General features: G+C 39.1%; 1 protein-coding gene and 1 pseudogene across 1 annotated transcript; one reads left to right on the top strand and one right to left on the bottom strand.

Moving 5' to 3' along the window:
- Window positions 1-1239: 1239 nt before the first annotated feature.
- On the top strand, window positions 1240-10812 carry LOC119192461 (annotated as a pseudogene).
- Window positions 10813-16628: 5816 nt separating this feature from the next.
- On the bottom strand, window positions 16629-18278 carry LOC119192462 (tubulin beta chain-like). Its single transcript, XM_037446280.1, has one exon. The coding sequence runs from the start codon at window positions 18222-18224 to the stop codon at window positions 17085-17087; it is 1140 nt and encodes a 379-aa protein (XP_037302177.1). The 5' UTR covers window positions 18225-18278; the 3' UTR covers window positions 16629-17084.
- Window positions 18279-19502: the final 1224 nt, after the last annotated feature.

Raw genomic sequence — 19502 nt, 5'->3', positions numbered from 1 at the left:
TTATTTTTTAACTTTACTAAAACATTGTTTTCGATTATTAATTATCGACTTACAATATAAAAAAAATTTAGAATTTTTGGGATTAGTCCCAGAACCACTCAAACATGTTTTACAACAACAAATGCACAGCATAAATTTTTTATGTGTCACCTAGTTTGGAAACGAACCAAGGACCTCAAGGTTCAACTCGAACTGTCACTAGGTTAATTCCACTAAACCTAATCCATTAACATTAAGCCGGTACCTTTGATGAAACAACTTGTACAACTGTCCTTAGGGATTCACTGATAAATTCCTGGAAGACAACCTCCTTGGTAAAAAAAATAAGTTAGCGTGCAATGAAAACATGTCATCAGATATACGTATTAAAGTTTTTCATAATTTTACGATTAAATAATAAAGATAATTACCAAGTTTATTCAGTTTTTTAAAGCATCGTCGTCCTCTGCTGATTTTTCTTGCTTTTTACCGGCCTCTTGGTTCGCGGCATTGTCACTAAAAACTAACTCGTTTCTCAGTTTCACAAGTTTACAATATTTATATTGTGGTAAAGTACCTTCAGTGATCACAGTTATTTACACAATTTTATACGATAATTTATAAAATTATAGATTCGTGAATAATAAAAACTCAAATCAAAACATAACCGTCCATTTTCAAAAATGTCGCATTTTATTTTCTTTTTATTTTTTGGCTCTGGCTTCTTGATTCTGGAATCTGAATATTGTTCACGTCATCAATCACAACCATCGAAATCTACACACAATACATAGCAATTTATACCTTTATGATTAGAATCTTGTAGAAAATATAATTATACATTATTTCTACATAAATTATACTTTACAGGGATGTTAATAGAAAGAATTGTTACCTTGTACATATACATTCAAATATTAAAAAATATAGTGGGGGCCGTTTTTAGATTTGCATGGCTTAACAAAATAAATATAAAAATATTGATCACATATTATTATATTTTTCTTGTTTCTAATAAAAAATATACAAGTTCCATCAAACGGCAAAGTGTCACGAAGATAACTTGTTACCATGTGTGGCTAGTATAAAGGCATTTACATCCGCTTATACAACGGAAGTAATTTATACAGAGATAGTTAATTCAGCCTAGTTTCCAGTTTTCGACAATAGGTGATAATAATATTTAATTACATAAATAATGATAAATATTAAGTCTTTTATTGGACAGTTATTGTGTTATTTTCATACTCTTGTTTTATCAAGATATGTTCTTGATCTTCTCAGTGCATTGTTATGATGAACGAAGAATGGCGGACGCTGTCATTTTCGGATATCTGTTCACATTTTTGTTGATAAATAGTTGTTACGGTGAGTTTTTCACTTCTTATTATGGTGAAAGTATTCTGGAGAATCTCATTAGTGTTTGGTGTTATTTTCAAAGCGATCCCTCAATATAAAGTGTGTAATGACAGGGCTTTTATAATACACAAGTTACAATATTATTGTTTTTCTATGAAAAATCTTAGTTCTATACGTTCATTACGCTTTGTAATCTAACACACTTTCCTGTTCAAGTGTTTATGTCATGATGTGGTCGCAAATTGTTCTAAGTGTACATGAAAATGGAAGCCAGGTTCTAATCAAAGATTTATTTACGTGAACCCAGAAACGCGCAAAAAATACGTAACCTACATAAGTATGGGGCAGGTAGCGATCCTTTTAACGTTTACAAAGTTTTAATAGACCATAAACTCCACTCATTAATATTCTACACACATAAAACAGTGTTCATTACCAATATTGTTAATATCCGGAAACAAACACGAAAGCTAAATCGTATCTATTAAATGGAACTTCTTGGATGGCCTAATACCTAACCAGGGTTCGTATTATAGACACTTAGTCCATGATCAGGGGGCTATGCTAATGTTTATAAGATGTCTAACAGTGGTGGTCTTAGGGGAATCGCTCTGATGGCACCGTGTCGATGGCTCATAGTTGCAAGGTCCACATAGAAAACACTATGTTATTTCGCCAATCGGGTAAAAGGCCGTGCAAAAAGGTATCTGATTCCAACAGGCCGGCATAATTGTATCGACTGCCAAGAGGTAATCATCTCTCGTCAGTAGACATTGGATCCCACTCCACCTAACATCAGGTGCAGTGTGGTCACTTGTTGTGAGTGTATAAAATGCTTACAATTTTAGGAATAATTTATTTCAAATCGGCTTTAATGGCTTACATTCCAAAATGCATTGTAATGTCTCTGTTAAGACTCTATATTTAACCAAAAGTCTTTTATAATAGTTTACAATTCATTAGCCATCTTATAATGGATCAGTTACATTTAGAAGTCATACAATTTGTAAAACATTTCTTTTTCTTATATATTTTAATGCTGGAATATGTCATCATTACTTGGGTATTGAAACAATTTGGCATGGACATCAAATAAGAAGTTTTCAACAAAAATTCACAATTATAATTGGACATAGATATGCAAAACAGATCCATCCCATAAAATGACACTTTTGAGATAGTGAAGACTGAAGTTTAAATCATATTTTTTTTTTTTTATTGATATTCTATTTTATATTTTGTTAATAAAAAGTTCAAATTAACGCATACTTTGTCTAGGATGTTTTTACTAATGCAAAATATAGACCTTATAGACTAGAATTAATTTGGTATACTCGGCTCATTTTCAACCATACTGTGGGTTGGATCATTTTTGTGTATCAATACTTAAATCTGAATTTATGTGAAGTTTGCCAATCATTAGGCCAGCATGGTGGACTAAGGCTAAATGCAGCCTTAGTAGTAGAGGAGACCTGTGCTCAGCAGCAAGTAATAATAATATAATAATATCAGCCCTGTATTATATACTGGCCCACTGCTGAGCACGGGCCTCCCTACTACTGAGAGGATTAGCCCTTAGTCCACCACGTTGGCCTAGTGCCGATGGTAACTTCACATCTGTGAAATTCTATAGACTTCTCAGATGTGCAGGTTTCCTGACAATGTTTTTCTTCACCGTTAAAGCAAACGATAAATTCACAAAGAATACACACATGATTTTTTGAAAAGTCAGAGGTGTGTGCCCTTGAATTTGAACCTGTGGACATTCGTCTTAGCAGTCCATTCCACACCCAACTAGGTTATCACTGCTTTCAGCAGCAAGTAGTATATTATAAACCTTCAGCAATAAAATGTGATTTTATTGTATGCCCAGCTCTTCCCGGTTTTGACGCACTACAGGAAGATGGCATGTCAGGGAGCACACAAGGTCCCAATGAGCAGAGGTTGGACAACACAATCTCTATCGATAAGATGATGGTGCACGAACCAAGGTAAAATTTCTTAAATTATTATAGAATTAGTTATAATATAATTTTATGTTATTTCATATACATTATGATGTTAAAAATAATTTTAGAAGTATCTTGGTATGTTTTTACACAATGTTGAAGAAATTTTGTAAATTTTTACAAACATGCTAGAAAACATGTTTGAATGTTATGGAATGTATATATTTTTTTAATGTAAAATACGATTGTATTTTTTTATGCTGTCTATGAAGGAAATTTCATAAGAGGTAATTAAATTCTGGATTATTTGAACTTTTTCATATTTATATTGTATGATGAGTTAAGCAACTCTTTTGCTTGATTGTAAATGTAACAGCTGGCTATAAAGAATATTTTCCAGTTCTGCCTATAGTTACCACGGTTTCTCAAGGTCTAGGTTATCTTCAGTGTCCAGTACAACTTCAATTCAAAGTTAGTGCATCAATTTCAAATCAGCATTGAACCTAGCTTTCACTAAAGTTATCAGAAAAAAATTCACACAGAAATATTAAGTAACTGCCTACAGTGTATTTTAAATTGTTCCTATCTAGTGGACAAAGACATTGTACCCTCAGACAGACATATCAGATTTGTATCCAAGGACTACCAATTAACTTACCATCTATATCTAATTTCTATACCATCAGATACAAATGCCACCAATGCGAGGGTGCCGCATGCGGCGGGCCGGGCTCAGAGTGCCGCGAGGCGCTATTCTGCTTCAAGTCCTCGGTGCGGCTGTCTGACGGCGAGCTGCAGCACTCGCGCGGCTGCTCGAGCGGAGAGACCATTATCAGTTCACGTGCCGATCTAATGCGCATCATCAAGGGTATGTCATATGTTGATGGAAAGATATCTGGATAGCAGTGCCGTAATTAACCTTTTAGTGTCTGGTGCTTCTATAACTGTGATAATGCATGACCCAAAACATTCTGGCTTGGTCGTTTCTGCGCTCCTACAGTGCTTGGGCACGCTGATATCACACTACTTAGTACACTCCTGGATAGTGACCCAACGAAACATTACACCCATATCATAGGGGCTGGGCTTGTATTTCACAGAGTTCAGTATCAAGTCTGAAAGACAAGCCCAATATAAGAATTTTTGAATTGTAAAGTAATATGTGCTAACTAGCACTCCACTGCACTCATCACCCTGAGACACAAGATATTCAGTTGTATAATGTACAGTTATTATGCTGGTTTTAATGTACAGTTATTAGGAGGTTGCCGGATGCGGACTGTTTACAATAAGTCGATCTGGAATTCTTTAGGGGACGCTCATCTTCAGCAGTGCATATCCTGCGGCTGATGATGATGATGAATATCCCTCAAACCGGAATAAAAATCCATTGACACTGCCACTTGCCAATAGAAAAGATATAGTGGTATCTAGACATTTATACAACATCCTAGTGAATTGTTTAAAAACACAGCTTGTACCGCTGCTCTAATCATCTTCAATTACCACATTGCAGTGTGCGCAAGCGTCACGCCGGTCAGCGAAACGTGACATGCTGCCGCGGCGACATGTGCAACGACGGGGACTTCCCCGGCCTGCCGCCGCTGGCCGACACCTCCATACAGCCGCTGCACTCCAGCGCACGCAAGTTGGGCGTCATCGTGGCCGCGTCCGTCATAGCCGTCGCCGCTGTCGTCGCCATGGCGGTGTTCGTGGTTAGACGAGTCACAGGTAATCACAGGCATCAACTTTTCTGGGCTTCTGGCATTGGAAAGCCCATGGGCAGATGATGCTTACCATCAGGTGGACTGCTTGCTTGTTTGCCTAGTAAGGCAATAAAAACAGATGAGGTGTACGGCCCTAGCTTCTAGCTAACACCTTCATACAGTCAATATATATCTAAAACTAGTTAAAATCATCAGTCTGACTCTTACTAATAATACAAATGCGAAAGTTTGTGAAAATATTTGGATGTTAGAAGTAAACAAAAAAACCGCTAAACATATTTGGTTGAAATTTGGCACACAGGAGACTATATCAGTATTTGATCCTGTAGGTAATATATGGATCTTTAATCTGATTTTCAAATTGGATGACGCCGATGAACAAATAGCTCTGTGGAATATGAATAATTTAGAGTCCGATAGTGGAAAAGGCGCTCACGCGGGCGAAGCTGCGAGCACTACCTATTTATTTTCAACTCTTGTGACGAGGGCCCATTCTGTTACGCAGTTAATTCCTTAATTAGGAAGCTACATTATTACTGCATATGTTAGCTTTCATTCTGAAATACACTTTAATAGTCAGTGGTGAATAAAAACTAGTTCTAACTATTGTAACGTTTGTGTTCTAGGTTGCGGGTGTCACGCGCCGCTCTGCACAAGCTGGGCGCGGATCCGAATTACTTCTCATCTAATGTCTACAATCCACAAGTCACCAATCCGTTTTATGAAGGTATATTTAACTTTTTACATTATAAGTAAATCTAGACTGCTTCAGTGGCGTAGATGCTATGGCAGCGCTGTAAGGTCTTGGGTTCGAATCCCGGGTCGGGCAAAGTGATATTTGGGTTTTTCTGCTCAGTTTCAGCCCGGAGTTTTAAATATGTGCCCGATATGGCGATAGGCTCGCCCCTATCATATCATAGGATGGAACCCACTAGGTGAAAAGTAGGTGCTCTGGTTGCACCCCTGCATACCATTTCAGGGATAAATGCGTGACATGTGTGTGCATGTAGTAAATCCTTTATCCAATTTACAGAGTTTCTATCAAACATTAATATATCGTTAACTATTTTGGTACTAATCATCACGACGAGGTGGCGAACCTAGTTGGTGTGGGAGTGGACTGCCGAAGTCCGCAGGTTCAAATCTCAAGAGCATCCACCTCTAACTTTTCTAAAATTTACTTGTTTTAACGGCGAAGGAAAATATTGTGAAGAAACCTGCAAATCCTGAGCAGTTCTGTATATGAATTTTGAGGATGTGTGAACACTATCAATCCACACTTGGCCAGCGTGGTGGACTAAGGCCTTATCTTCTCTCAGTAAGTTTAGGGAAGCCCGTGCTCAGCAGTAGGACAGTATATAATACAGGGCTGATATTATATTATATAAGCATGAACTAACCTAAACAATTGATCCATTATCATGTTAACTTTTATTTTGATTGTTGACATAATTTATGTATATACTACTTGAGACATCAGTAAACACAGCGGTTAGAAAGCAATACTGAATGAAAAAGCCTTTATTTACTAAAAAGAGTGTTATTGTGCAGGCGGCGAGGGGTCTGGCGGCGCGGGCGCGGGCTGGGTGGTGGCGGTGGCGGCGGGCGACTCCACGCTGCGCGAGTACCTGGAGTGCTCGGTGACGTCGGGCTCGGGCTCGGGGCTGCCGCTCATGGTGCAGCGCACGCTCGCCAAGCAGGTCACGCTCTACGACTGCATCGGGAAGGTGTGTAGCCAGCCGCGATACTACCCAGTGATATACGGAGACAATTTGACATTGCATTCATAAGTAATACCATATACATATGAAATAAAGCTATTTTGTGGATATATTTTTTTTATATAATCATTTTCGTTCGACGTTTCGAAGACTTTGGCCTTCGTGGTCACGGGGCGGACTGAGGTGTTGGTCGTCCGAAAAGTTAAATTATCTATTTTTTTAAAAATATAGATTTTTTTAATTGGAATTTTTGGTTAGAATGAATTTGATGTTTACTAATTTTCCAAACCACTCAATGCTAGTTCATAACGTAACAACATAGTGATAAGGGCATTTTCCTCAAACGTCCAGGAACAATAAAGGTTTTTAGGATATTACAAACATAGTTTTATGTTTGGTGTGCGTACGCGCAGGGTCGGTACGGCGAGGTGTGGCGCGGCTCGTGGTACGCGGACTCCGTGGCGGTGAAGATATTCTTCTCGCGCGACGAGGCGAGCTGGCGCCGCGAGACCGAGATCTACAGCACCGTGCTGCTGCGCCACGACAACATACTGGCGTACATCGGCAGCGACATGACCAGCCGGGGCAGTTGCACCCAGGTATATACTTCAAAATCGACACTTTACACTAACTACTTCCCGCAGCAGTATATTGCCACGCTTTCAGATTCCTTTACACCAACGGAAGGGGTCGTTCAAGTATTACGTAACGCAATTTGGAGGGGAGGGGGGTCTTGTAAAACGTTACGATGCGTTACATGCGCGGGAGGAGGGGGTTCGTACAACGCATTATGTAAAATTAGATTTCTTATTTAAGAAAAATAACAGGTATTTTTGCAATTTTCCGGTGCTTTGCGAAAAAAATCGTAATTTTAGCGTTACATATTTTTGGAGAGGGGCGGGGGCGTACAGTAAAATGTTACGGCGCGTTACATGGGCGCGTTCAATTTGCATAATCTCCATGTTTCTAAATTTGCAGAAGTCAGCTTGCCGTAATTATTTATACGGTAAAAGCTCTTGCGGAAGAAACAAAACCTTTAACAGTAACAAAATCAGTTCTTCCAGAATGACAGCCTTCGTAGTTAAAGAAATTTTGTAAATTATGTTGTATTTTGCACACAGTTATGGTTGATAACTCACTTCCACCCGCTGGGCTCGTTGCACGAGTACCTATCGCGGACCACACTCACGCGGCACCAGATGATGGTCATCGTGCTCTCCACGGTCAACGGGTTGCTGCATCTCCACACTCAGATACACGGCACGCAGGTAACTTGAACCTTTGTTAGGGAGTGGGTTGGTGCGACAGCTTTTTACTTCCTTTGTCTATACATGAGAAAACTATAAATCAGACACTGGACAAATCCTGAACTTTGTATTATAAAGCATTGCGTGGATTAGCTCTCATCCACTTGAGACGTTATTTGTTAATTTGTTAGGACTTAATCTATATATCTATATATATAAAAATGAATCCCTATTTCCCTTGGTCACATCATCACGCGTGAATGGGTGGAACAATTTCACTTTTTTTGTTGTTATGGTCAGGAGAAGGTTCTTATGAAAGAAAAAAACAAAAATTGCGCTGCAAATTATAAAATTTAAACTTAAGGTGGTAGCTCAAGGTCCATTTTCATACATTTTGTTTCGGCTTTAATCTGGGTAACTAAACAAGTATTGGCAAGTAAAGAATTTAAATTCACGTCTAGTTAGTGATTAGTTCTCGCAGTTGAAAGAAAAATGTAAAAATAATTAATAATCATGGATATTTCTGCCTTTAAAATTTCTTCATATTAAATTTTAAAGGCCGAAATATCCATGATTATTAATTATTTTTACGTTTTTCTTTCAACTGCAAACATTTACTAACTACAATTAAAGCCGATATACCTTAACGAAAATAATAATTTTATATAACCGTCAATTGTTTGACGTAACTGTCAGCGATTGACAGAATGTGCGCTGCAAATTCATAGTTAAGACGGGACAACGTCTGTAGTGTCAGCTAGTGCCTAATAATTACCCCAAATGACATGTGCATCATCAGACTTCACAATGTCTAGCAGCAACAGTTATATATACGTAGCTATTCTGAATATATCTAGATTGTTAACTCCGCAGGGCAAGCCAGCGATAGCTCACCGCGACATAAAGACGAAGAACATCCTGGTGAAGATAAACGGCGAGTGCTGCATAGCTGATCTGGGGCTGGCGCTGACGCAAGCGCACATCTCCGCACAGCAGCACCACTGCACCAGGCAGGGCACCAAGCGGTACATGAGCCCAGAAATGCTAGATCAGAGGTACTTCATATTTAAATGAGTTTAGACTAACAAGCAGTGGCGAAGGGTGAAGTTTAGTGAAGGTAACTTGATAGAACATATAAGTACTCGTTCGGTCTCCACACCGAACGCACGTTCATACACGGGGGAGATTTGTCGCGGCCCTAGGCACACAGTTAGGTGTGTATACCTCACGGTTGCCAATACACATTGAGGCCTATAAAGGCTCGCGAACATTTCCTTTCCTTAAGACAAGTTTTTACTGTAATCATAAAATCTTGACGTCCGCAACCATCCAGTATATTTTCTACAGACAGTCAATAATATCAATGTAATATCCATCAGCATGAACCCGCTGTGCCTGGAGTCGTACCTGCGCTGCGACGTGTACGCGCTTGCGCTGGTGGTGTGGGAGGGTGTGCCGGCGCGTGTCCCCCGCGAGCCCGCCGGCGCTGCCGTACCACCCGCTCGTGCCGCAGGACCCCAGCTTCGACGACATGAGGAAGATCGTGGCTGTGGAGCAGGTCAGGCCGGATCCGCCGCATTCTGATCATCCGGTGAGCATACTATCACAAAAATCCAAGGTTTATTTTTTCTGATTTTTTTATCGCTTCGTAGTATAGTGCGGTTACGGCGTGTGCGTGAGTATATTTCTGTTTGAAAGTGTGATGTTTTCGATGCGATGAATTCTCTTAGAGTCGTAGTGGAACTCGCTCATGTAAAGATAAAATAACTTACTCTAAAGTATTATTTTTAGAAACATGAGTACTCGTATGTGGCTTCATTAAGTAATAAAACAAAACAAACACACATCACGCATTTATCTCCAAAGGGGTATGCAGAGGTTTAACTAGGGCACCCACTTTTTGCCAAGTGATGGCAAAAAGTAGGTGGTGGATCCCATGATGTGATAGGGGGCTAGCCTATCGCAATATTAGGCACAAATTCCAGACTCCGGGCTGATACTGAACAGATACCCAAAATATCACTTTGCCGAACCCGGAATTCGAACCCAGGACCTCCGAGCGCTGCCGTACCGCACATGCAGTACAACTACGCCACCGCTGCAGTCATTTAGTAACGCTTTTCAAAATGACCCCGTTCACATGATACTATATAAAATATTTTTTTCCAGACTATGTTGGGCATGGCGAACCTGATGCGCGAATGCTGGCACCAGAACCCGTCGGTGCGTCTGCCGGCCCTCAGGATCAAGAAGACACTCCTCAAGCTCGCCGCCCACGACAACTCCATACAACTCGACGACGACAACGAGGTCTCTGTCTGAACCCAGTGTAAGTGACCGACGGTAAAGCAGAAATCAATGACATTGTCTGTGCTGAGCTCGGGTTTTGATGGATGCAATATCACAGTAACTACTTCATTAATGAACTATGTATTTCTTATGTTTACGCGAATGTTAGACATTGAAATGAAACTAATTTTCGGATTCTATCGCGGTTTTTTGTGACCATGAAGGCTGCAAAGTAGGGAGAAAAATAAAATACAAAAAACCGCAATAGAATCCGAAAATTAGTTTAATTTCAATGAACTATGTATGTTTGTACTATGTTGTTTTGTCTAATTCAAGTGACGTTTCGCTTGCTCACTATTACAAGGTTTTATGTTAATTTATTCTTATTTACTGAAACGAGATTAAATTCTTTAATGTTGGTAAAAAATTTAAAAGACTGCTTGGTTTCTCGTTTATTTTTCTTTCAGGGTTATTGGAAATTTTCATTGCAAAACACTTACCCCCTTATTCATAGATGTTTTTTATCTAAGGACTGAGCATTGCTGTGATAACAAGTCTGTTTCTCTTCTTTGTTTATCTGACAGCCAACTAGATTCAAGTCGTATCTCAATATTAGCCAATCACAACGGCCCTATGTCTACGCACTGCGAAGGCTGCCATGCCGTCAGCACTGAGAAACAGACTTGTTATCACAGCTTTACTCCGTCCTCAGATAAAAAACGTCTATCAATAAGGGGGTTAGAATCGTGATATATAATTCAATTTTCATATCAAAACCTTGTTTTAGTGAGCCATCGAGTTAACGAGAGAAAGAAAGCAAAACAAAGGCAAAGGATTATATAACCCGATTTCAGTCGGCTTTCTTTTATTTAGAACATTGGAACTATTTGCATACCGCATTTATGCATATTAGCAACATAACATGACGTATTTTTGTTGGTTTATTCTCTGGATCGGAGCGAAGATTAATATTAATATCGTAAATGAAATCGACGGATAGTTTACGGCGGACATTTGAAACGATATAAATCAATACGGATTTATCGCGGATATAAATCAATTAGAACAAAGTGATGGCAACACACACATTACTTATAAATATTGGTTTATTTTTGGGATCGATTTGCTGTTATCGAGATAGTTTATCAATCTCGATTGTTATTTTCACGAAGTTTCTTCATGCAAGGAAATAAATACAGTAAGTCCATTGGGGTAGAGTTCACTAATTGAAGTGTATATCACAACGTATGTACGGACACGACATAACTTTATATATAGCTAGTTTATAAACGGAAGTGCTGAACAGTATTGTAAATTTGATGTAAATGATGTAGATTATAATTATGTATATAGATATTGTAAGAATTTTAGTATCTATCTGGTGTCTTCGTTTCTGTGATGTGGCCAAACTGTCTAAAGCATTGACGTATATTCTATAGACGCGAACGTCCATAAAATATTTGTCAAAATTTGTACTAAAATGGCAAAAAAACGTCACTGTTATAACCTATTTATTCACTTGAACAACAAGTAATTTTACTTATTTGACTAATATTTTTTATTCAACCCAGGTTTACACTTAGACTCGAGTTTTTATGTCATGAGCGCCACTCCGTACACAACCACAAGCTGTCAATATTGACCATACTGAAGTCAGTTAGAATGGATTGCAGTTCAATTCAGTTGAACACAGTGAATGTTCGGAACGCCAAATCTAATACGTAGTACATATATATAGATGGGCTTAGTGGTGTGTTTATTGTATAAGCGTTAGTACCACCGCAAGTCTCTGGTTCAAATCCCGGCACGGACAGTGATGTTTGGTTTTTCTGTTCAGTTTCACCAGTCTGGAATTGTTGCCTGTAAATGATTGTGGGTTTGCCCCTTATTATGTAGGTAACGGTCTACGGGTGGATTTACATCTGTCTACCTCGTGGATGATGGCGTGATGTTTTCAGTCTATGCAGACTGTAAAATAGATATCACCAGATAGAAACTAAATGTCCAAATAATGTTGATCTTTTCGGATTTACATGATATACCTTGACCAGGAAAATAGAAAACCTCGCCATGTTATAAAATATGGATTTTTTTTTGTACGTACAATGTTAACTTAAGAAAGAAATGCGAGAGTGGCGCCCTCTAATCAGGTTTTTTATTTCCCTGGTCAAGCTGTAATGTTGCCATATGTTATATATTTTGTATTTAAGTACAGATTTAGAAAGCATTTGTGACACATTGATAAAAATGTAGCTTTTGACTCTATTGTTTTAAGTGTTTTTTGGTTTATGGGTAATTTCGTCTTGTTTATGAAATTGTAAACATGGAAGTTTTATATAAGAAGATAATGTCCATTTATATATTTGTGATAATGCGGCCTTATAAGGGATTGTGTACAGTATGTTCAAATAAAAGTTAAATTAAGTGTTTTACAATTTAATAATTGAAATGAGCATCGTCAATGTGTATTGTAAGGTTTACGTATATTTAGGTATGGCAATGTACATCATTTCCACAATTATTATTATTTTGGCATGTTTTAGTTCCTATGGGACGAACAAGCGAATCTTTAGTACACAAGTTTCGTCTCTGCCTGCCCCTTCCAAGATAAAACGAAGCACAAGAGTGAAAGCAGCAATAAAATTGGTTTAAAATGGGGCAGCAAATCATATTTTAAATATTACAATGTGCAAGAATGGGCGCGTGACGGGGTAATCGTTTCATCTCTTTCTTTCCCGGCCTTGTAAATCCCCATGACGTCACTAAATTATTATTTTGTCTCTTTCATTTTTCGACATCTAGCCTTATCAAAGTTGTTGATTTATAACCGTATTTTAATCATGATTTCTATTTTAGATTTTAAATGTCAATTTTTTTGATAAACTTAATAAATATGATTAAAATAACCTATTTGATACATTGCAATACCTAATTAATTTAATATTGTACATTTGTTTATCTTTAGTTTGTAAAATGTTGAATCTCTAAGCGGATTGTATGTTAACGGACTCACTTGTTGATAGTACACTCGCTGCGATGTGGGTAGCAGGCAGGTTAGTAAGAGTAGTGGTATATTTGTATACGCCCGGATATCGACCGCACACGAGGTGCAAAACCCGTCATAGTGACCGACGTGAACCGCATTCCGGGATCAGCCTGATATCCTTCAACAGGCCGGCATAATTGTGTCGACTGGCGAGGGGTAATCTCTCGTCAGTCGACATTCTATTGGACACCCCTCCACTTACCATCAGGTATAGTTTATATTTGCATTTTATTAGAAGTCTTTCCCAGGTTAATATAAAATACTTGTAACCAACATTTTTTCGAATTGAAGTGTACTATTGTTTTGGTTAAGCTCTCTGCCTACCCGCTTGCCATATCGCAGTAATAATATATAGCTATATTTTATGTTAATATGTGTATATAGTTATAAATAGACAGCATGCATTTATATCGGGTTCCTTTTTGTAACAAAACGACCAAATAATACTCAGGACAATAATTTTCTGATCAGTGTAGTCGGGAGGTAATTAAAGTAAAAAAGTGTTAATATGGAAGCAGGGTGTGGCCCATTTAATGGTAAATGGCCACCAAGGCCCAAGGTCGTGGGATAAGCCGTTGTTGCCTGAAAAATTGTTGCAGTGTACTAGGTTTACAGAAATGTGAAGAGGTTTGCTAATGTGTTTAGTAAAGTGTTTTTTTTTAATTGTGGTGGGTGACTGTCCATTTGGTGGTAAGCCATGCCGCTGCCTAAAAAGGTTTAAACGTACCAAGCTCTCAGGAACTGTAAGAGGTTTATTTCTCTGACTGCACTTGCCATTTTTACAGTATTTCTTTGTAATTCAAGTGTTGTTTCATGATAATAAATTAAATCAATAGCTGATTGAAAAAGAAATATAATTTATTTATTTAAATCAGACAATCTCCAAACGTAAAATAAATTTAAAATATATAAATCAATCTTATGTCAAGTAATTAAAGTATTGATTAAAATGTTTGCCGTGCGATACAACACTTGAAGTATTTCCAAGTTTTGTATATAGTTAAAAATTGTGTTCAAATAGTGTACATAATGTAGAGTAAGTACACGTAGTCGGACATAAAGAGGATATTAAAGTTATTTGTGTATTATTTTTATGGTTTTATTTGTTTTTAAACCTTACCCCTTCGTCATAAAAACGAACTGAAAATAAGACCGCAGTTCCATCCGCGTAGCTGAGGACCTCGCTGCGTTCACCAAGACCCTCTCCCCCTCCCCTGATCCTTCCAATAGTTCTGGTCCTCGTGAGGAATACGATAATGGATAGATTGTCTAGTACGCTCATCGTTGTTGATGTCTCATGCTCTCCATGTGGCCGTCCTGAGCCGAGGTTCGTAATGTTAGTGGGTTGTTCTCAGCATGGTCACTTAATTTTCAAGGGTTGCGAGCGCCTAAAGAGCACACTCGAAAGTCCGGTGTTTTTGTATAAGACACCGCTCTGAGGTCGTGGGTTAGAATCCCGAGTCGATCAGTGATTTTGGGTTTTTCTGTTGAGTATCAGCCCAGGTTCTGGAATTTGGGATGGATATAGCGATAGACTCGTCCTATATCATGGGAAGGAATATAATGGCAAGAAGTGGGAACACTGACCTGCTTCTGCCTGCCCCTTTGGGGAAAACGTCTGATGTCTATATTGTAGTTCCACGCAGGGCATTGCAATTTAAACGGATGGAGTAGAGACTACCTATAGGAAGTAATTTGGCTATTATTGCCTTCTAAAATATCACTAAAACAAATCTTTATGATTAGTGCCAAAACTAATTGTAATTGGATGTTTATTGGCAGGTAATTCAATTTGCATACAAGAAAAAAAAGAATCATGAAAATCGGTTCACCCAGTCAAAAGTTCTGAGGTATAAAAAATAGTCGGCTTGAGAATCTTTTTTAAATCGGTTAAAAATACCTAAGTAGTCAAAGCCCTTATAATACCTAACCCTACTAATATAAATGCGAAAACTTGGTAGGATGTATGTATGTTTGTTCCTCTTTCACGAAAAAACTACTGAACGGATTTAGATGAATCTATAGTAATATTGGTTATACATCAGAATAACATATAGGCTATAATTTATAATGATATTGTGTGATTTGGCCGTAATATAAAGATATCAAGTAAGTCGGAAAAAAAATATTCCGGAAAACTCCTTCACGCGGGCAAAGCCGCGAGCAAAAGCTAGTCCATAATATAACGGTTCAAACTGAACACACATGCTTCACCCCTGCTTATTACCTGACCTCGTTTGAAACGATGTTTACTCCATTCCGGTGTTTTACGATGTTTCCTTCCCCGGAAAACCGAGAAACCTATTCGTCTTACAGGGCTGTACTTACGTAGCTTGGGGTACACGGAGCCGAGTAACATGTTAATTATACCTAGAATAATTAAAACACTACGTTAGAGTAATTAGTGGATATTTTAAGTTGCGATAGTCTAGTTGAGAATGGAATGGAGTGTGAAGAAGATTTAAATTCCCGTGAACATAACTAAGAAGTAAGAGTGGATCGTGTCAACCTAGAACAAGCCTTGGGCTTAAAAAGGCCTCGTGTGGTGCAGACCTTCCTTTTAATTACCGGGCTTATTTCGTTTACTCACTATCCCCTTGAAGAAAAACTAATTACGCCAATTAAAAGCCCAAGGCACCTGACTTTTCGAAGTTACGTGTGTTTCGTCAATTATATCTTACTTTAACGACGAAGGGAAACATGAGAAACCGATCCGTATATTAAGTCTGTCTATCCGCGCTTGGTCAGCGTGAAGAACAAGCCTAATTATTTATCAACGTTTATTTTATCTTTTTATTATAAAAGTGTTATAATCAGTGGATAAAGGGACAAATTCAAGCTTTATTTAGCTCTTAAAATGTATTTCTAAACGTTCAGTATTATTAGTTCAGTATAATATTATATGTAAGTAGCTTTAATGATTTTGAAATAGCTAACACGAATCGTGGCTAGCAAGGTTGATAACATTTGCAATTAACTAAGAAATATCGTTGATGGTTGAATGGGAGTTATTTTAGAACCTTAACTTTTGATTTTCATAAATAATGGAGTCCATAGTGGACTAGCAAATATTTATGCCATTCGTAAAAATCCACTTTATTTTTCGTAATTTTGATGCTTATACATACCATATTCATAATATGGATATAAAAAAGGTACAAGTGGCCTTGGTATAGTAATTTATGAAGACATGTTTCGTGTTAAGCCGTTGTTATTTCAAGAACTGAGGAATTCAGGCGGCGATAAGCATAAAATATTAAACCATATACACGTATCAGAATGGTTTAATTCCTGCGTAAAATAAACACAAGTTTCTTTTTAAAACATTTAATTATAAATTATAAAAGCATACAAGACAATAATAACTTAAGCTAAGAAATGCACTGATTGGTACGTTCCTTATTAAGTTTTGACTTCTTAAATTTCTAAAATTCATAAAACAGACTTCGAATATAATACTATTTAATATTATAAAATATTTTTGTTATCAATTAGGTATTTGCACTTTACGATACGCGTCAAACTGTATTGACGGATCACAGTGCGACATCGCGTGAGTTCGTGGTTCAAATTTCGTTGCTCCAATTACGGACGCTTTGGTATGCTGACAAAATAAAATGCACGCGACTTAGCCTCTAATTTCGTTGAGAAATACAAATATTTATGAGACAGCATCTCTAGCGAGGAAAGGATTGGACCCTTACTACGGTAGGCGCCTTAATTACGTTGCTTGTACCACGAGAGTCGCAGTAAGGGAGACGAACAGTCTAATCGTGGTGCTCGTCCTGCGCGAGCTCCTCCATGTCTTCCTGGTCAAACTCCGTGTCGTCTTCGGCGGTGGCCTCCTGGTACTGCTGGTACTCAGACACCAAGTCGTTGACGTTGCTCTCCGCCTCGTTGAACTCCATCTCGTCCATACCCTCACCCGTGTACCAATGCAAGAAAGCTTTACGCCTGAACATAGCAGAGAACTGCTCCGATATTCTCTTGAACAGCTCCTGGATGGCGGTCGTGTTGCCGATAAAGGTAGAAGACATCTTCAAACCCTTGGGCGGGATGTCGCACACGGCAGTCTTCACGTTGTTAGGAATCCATTCGACGAAGAAACTGCTGTTCTTATTTTGAATAGAGAGCATCTGCTCGTCGACCTCCTTCATGGACATGCGACCGCGGAAGATGGCGGCGACGGTGAGGTAGCGGCCGTGACGCGGGTCGCACGCCGCCATCATGTTCTTAGCGTCGAACATCTGCTGGGTGAGTTCGGGCACGGTGAGGGCGCGGTACTGCTGGCTGCCGCGCGACGTGAGCGGAGCGAAGCCCGGCATGAAGAAGTGCAGACGCGGGAAGGGCACCATGTTCACCGCCAGCTTGCGGAGATCCGCATTCAGCTGACCGGGGAACCTGAGGCAGGTGGTCACGCCGGACATGGTGAGCGAGACGAGATGGTTCAGATCGCCGTATGTTGGGTTAGGAACTTTGAGGGTTCTGTAGCAGATGTCGTAGAGGGCCTCGTTGTCTATGCAGTACGTCTCATCTGTGTTTTCGACTAGCTGATGAATGGAGAGGACGGCATTGTAGGGCTCGACGACGGTGTCTGATACTTTGGGCGAGGGGACGACTGAGTATGTGTTCATGATTCTGTCGGGGTATTCTTCCCTGATTTTGGAGATAAGGAGGGTGCCCATTCCGGAGCCGGTGCCGCCGCCGAGCGAGTGTGTGAGCTGGAAGCCCTGGAGGCAGTCGCAGTTCTCGCACTCCTTGCGCACTACATCGAGGACTGCGTCGACGAGCTCGGCGCCCTCCGTGTAGTGTCCCTTAGCCCAGTTGTTGCCGGCGCCGGACTGGCCGAAGACGAAGTTGTCCGGACGGAAGAGCTGCCCGTAGGCGCCGGAGCGCACGGCGTCCATGGTGCCGGGCTCGAGGTCGAGCAGGATGGCGCGGGGACGTACTTGCCGCCGCTCTCCGCCGTCGCAACTGCAACAACAAAACTCTAATTAACATTGTGTTCTTTTAGATTTTTATTCATTCGAAAAACATACGGAAGTACAGCAGCTGGTTGATATTCGCAACTCCATTTATTGTTGTATATGATAGTTAAATTGTGAAACAATGTCAGTATTGGGATTTTGATGAGAAAGGTTTATTCTAACAATGTATAAAAAGGTGTTATTTCAAACATAAAACCTTGAATTTTTAATCAAAGCGATGTGAGTCATATCATTCAATATTGTCGAGACGGAAGCACGGTGACTCAAGTCCTGAGGGACAGGGGATCCGTAATTACTATACACAGAGCCACAGTTCAGAACGGAAAGGGGTAATAAAATTATAGGCTGCATTCTCTTTGTATGGTAAAATGCAATGACGAGACAATCGCACCTTTGCAATTATGTAATCAGACTGAGTCTAAAAATAATCATCTACATAGGTACTATAAAAATATTCTACAGGAATCGGTACCAGGGTAGCATAATGCCCTCGAAGCTTACAATCTCATGTTTATATTATCTGCAATTACCAAAAGCAAGTAACAAAGGAGCGGAGCGGTAGCGGTCAATGACACAGGTCTACCAGCCGCGTGGACGGTTCTGTTGCATTTAATATCATATCGTTTGTAACAAAAACAATAGAGGATAAAAAGGTTTATAATATTAATTGAAACTTGAAAAACTTTAAAAACCTTTTTAGTTTCTGAGATTGTGTATAAAGGAGTTTTTCTTGAATAAATAATAATGTGGCTGTCTGTTAAAGTATTATGTGGTAGTGGTAGGTTTATGCAAAGTTTTAAACCGAAGACATCTTACATTTGCATACACGTCGGATTAGTTCCAGAAGAAACATCTGCAGAATATCGATAGCATATAGTACCTACTTAATAAGGGATGCTATTTTAAAGAACAAAACAAGTCTGGAAACAATAAAGAATACTTGATATTTACTGCACTTTTGCCGAGAAAACAAACGAAAGAAGACTAAAGCAAAAAAATAACAGGGGAGTATTTTATTTAGACTTTGGATTGATCGAAATAATGATAAATAAATTCATGTCATTTTAGTAACCAACAAGAAGAGTTATTAGTCTTAAAGCAGTAACAAAGGCGTGTACGGTATACAGAATGCAAATGGGTACATAACAGTATCGGCGGCAGTTAGCCGAAGCGACGGACCGCGGCGGTGGTGATCGC

Source organism: Manduca sexta, unplaced genomic scaffold, assembly GCF_014839805.1.
Source record: "Manduca sexta isolate Smith_Timp_Sample1 unplaced genomic scaffold, JHU_Msex_v1.0 HiC_scaffold_2811, whole genome shotgun sequence".
Lineage (NCBI taxonomy): Eukaryota > Metazoa > Arthropoda > Insecta > Lepidoptera > Sphingidae > Manduca > Manduca sexta.
The sequence above is the reverse complement of the archived record's forward strand: the minus strand, read 5'-3'. Positions and strand labels throughout refer to the sequence as shown.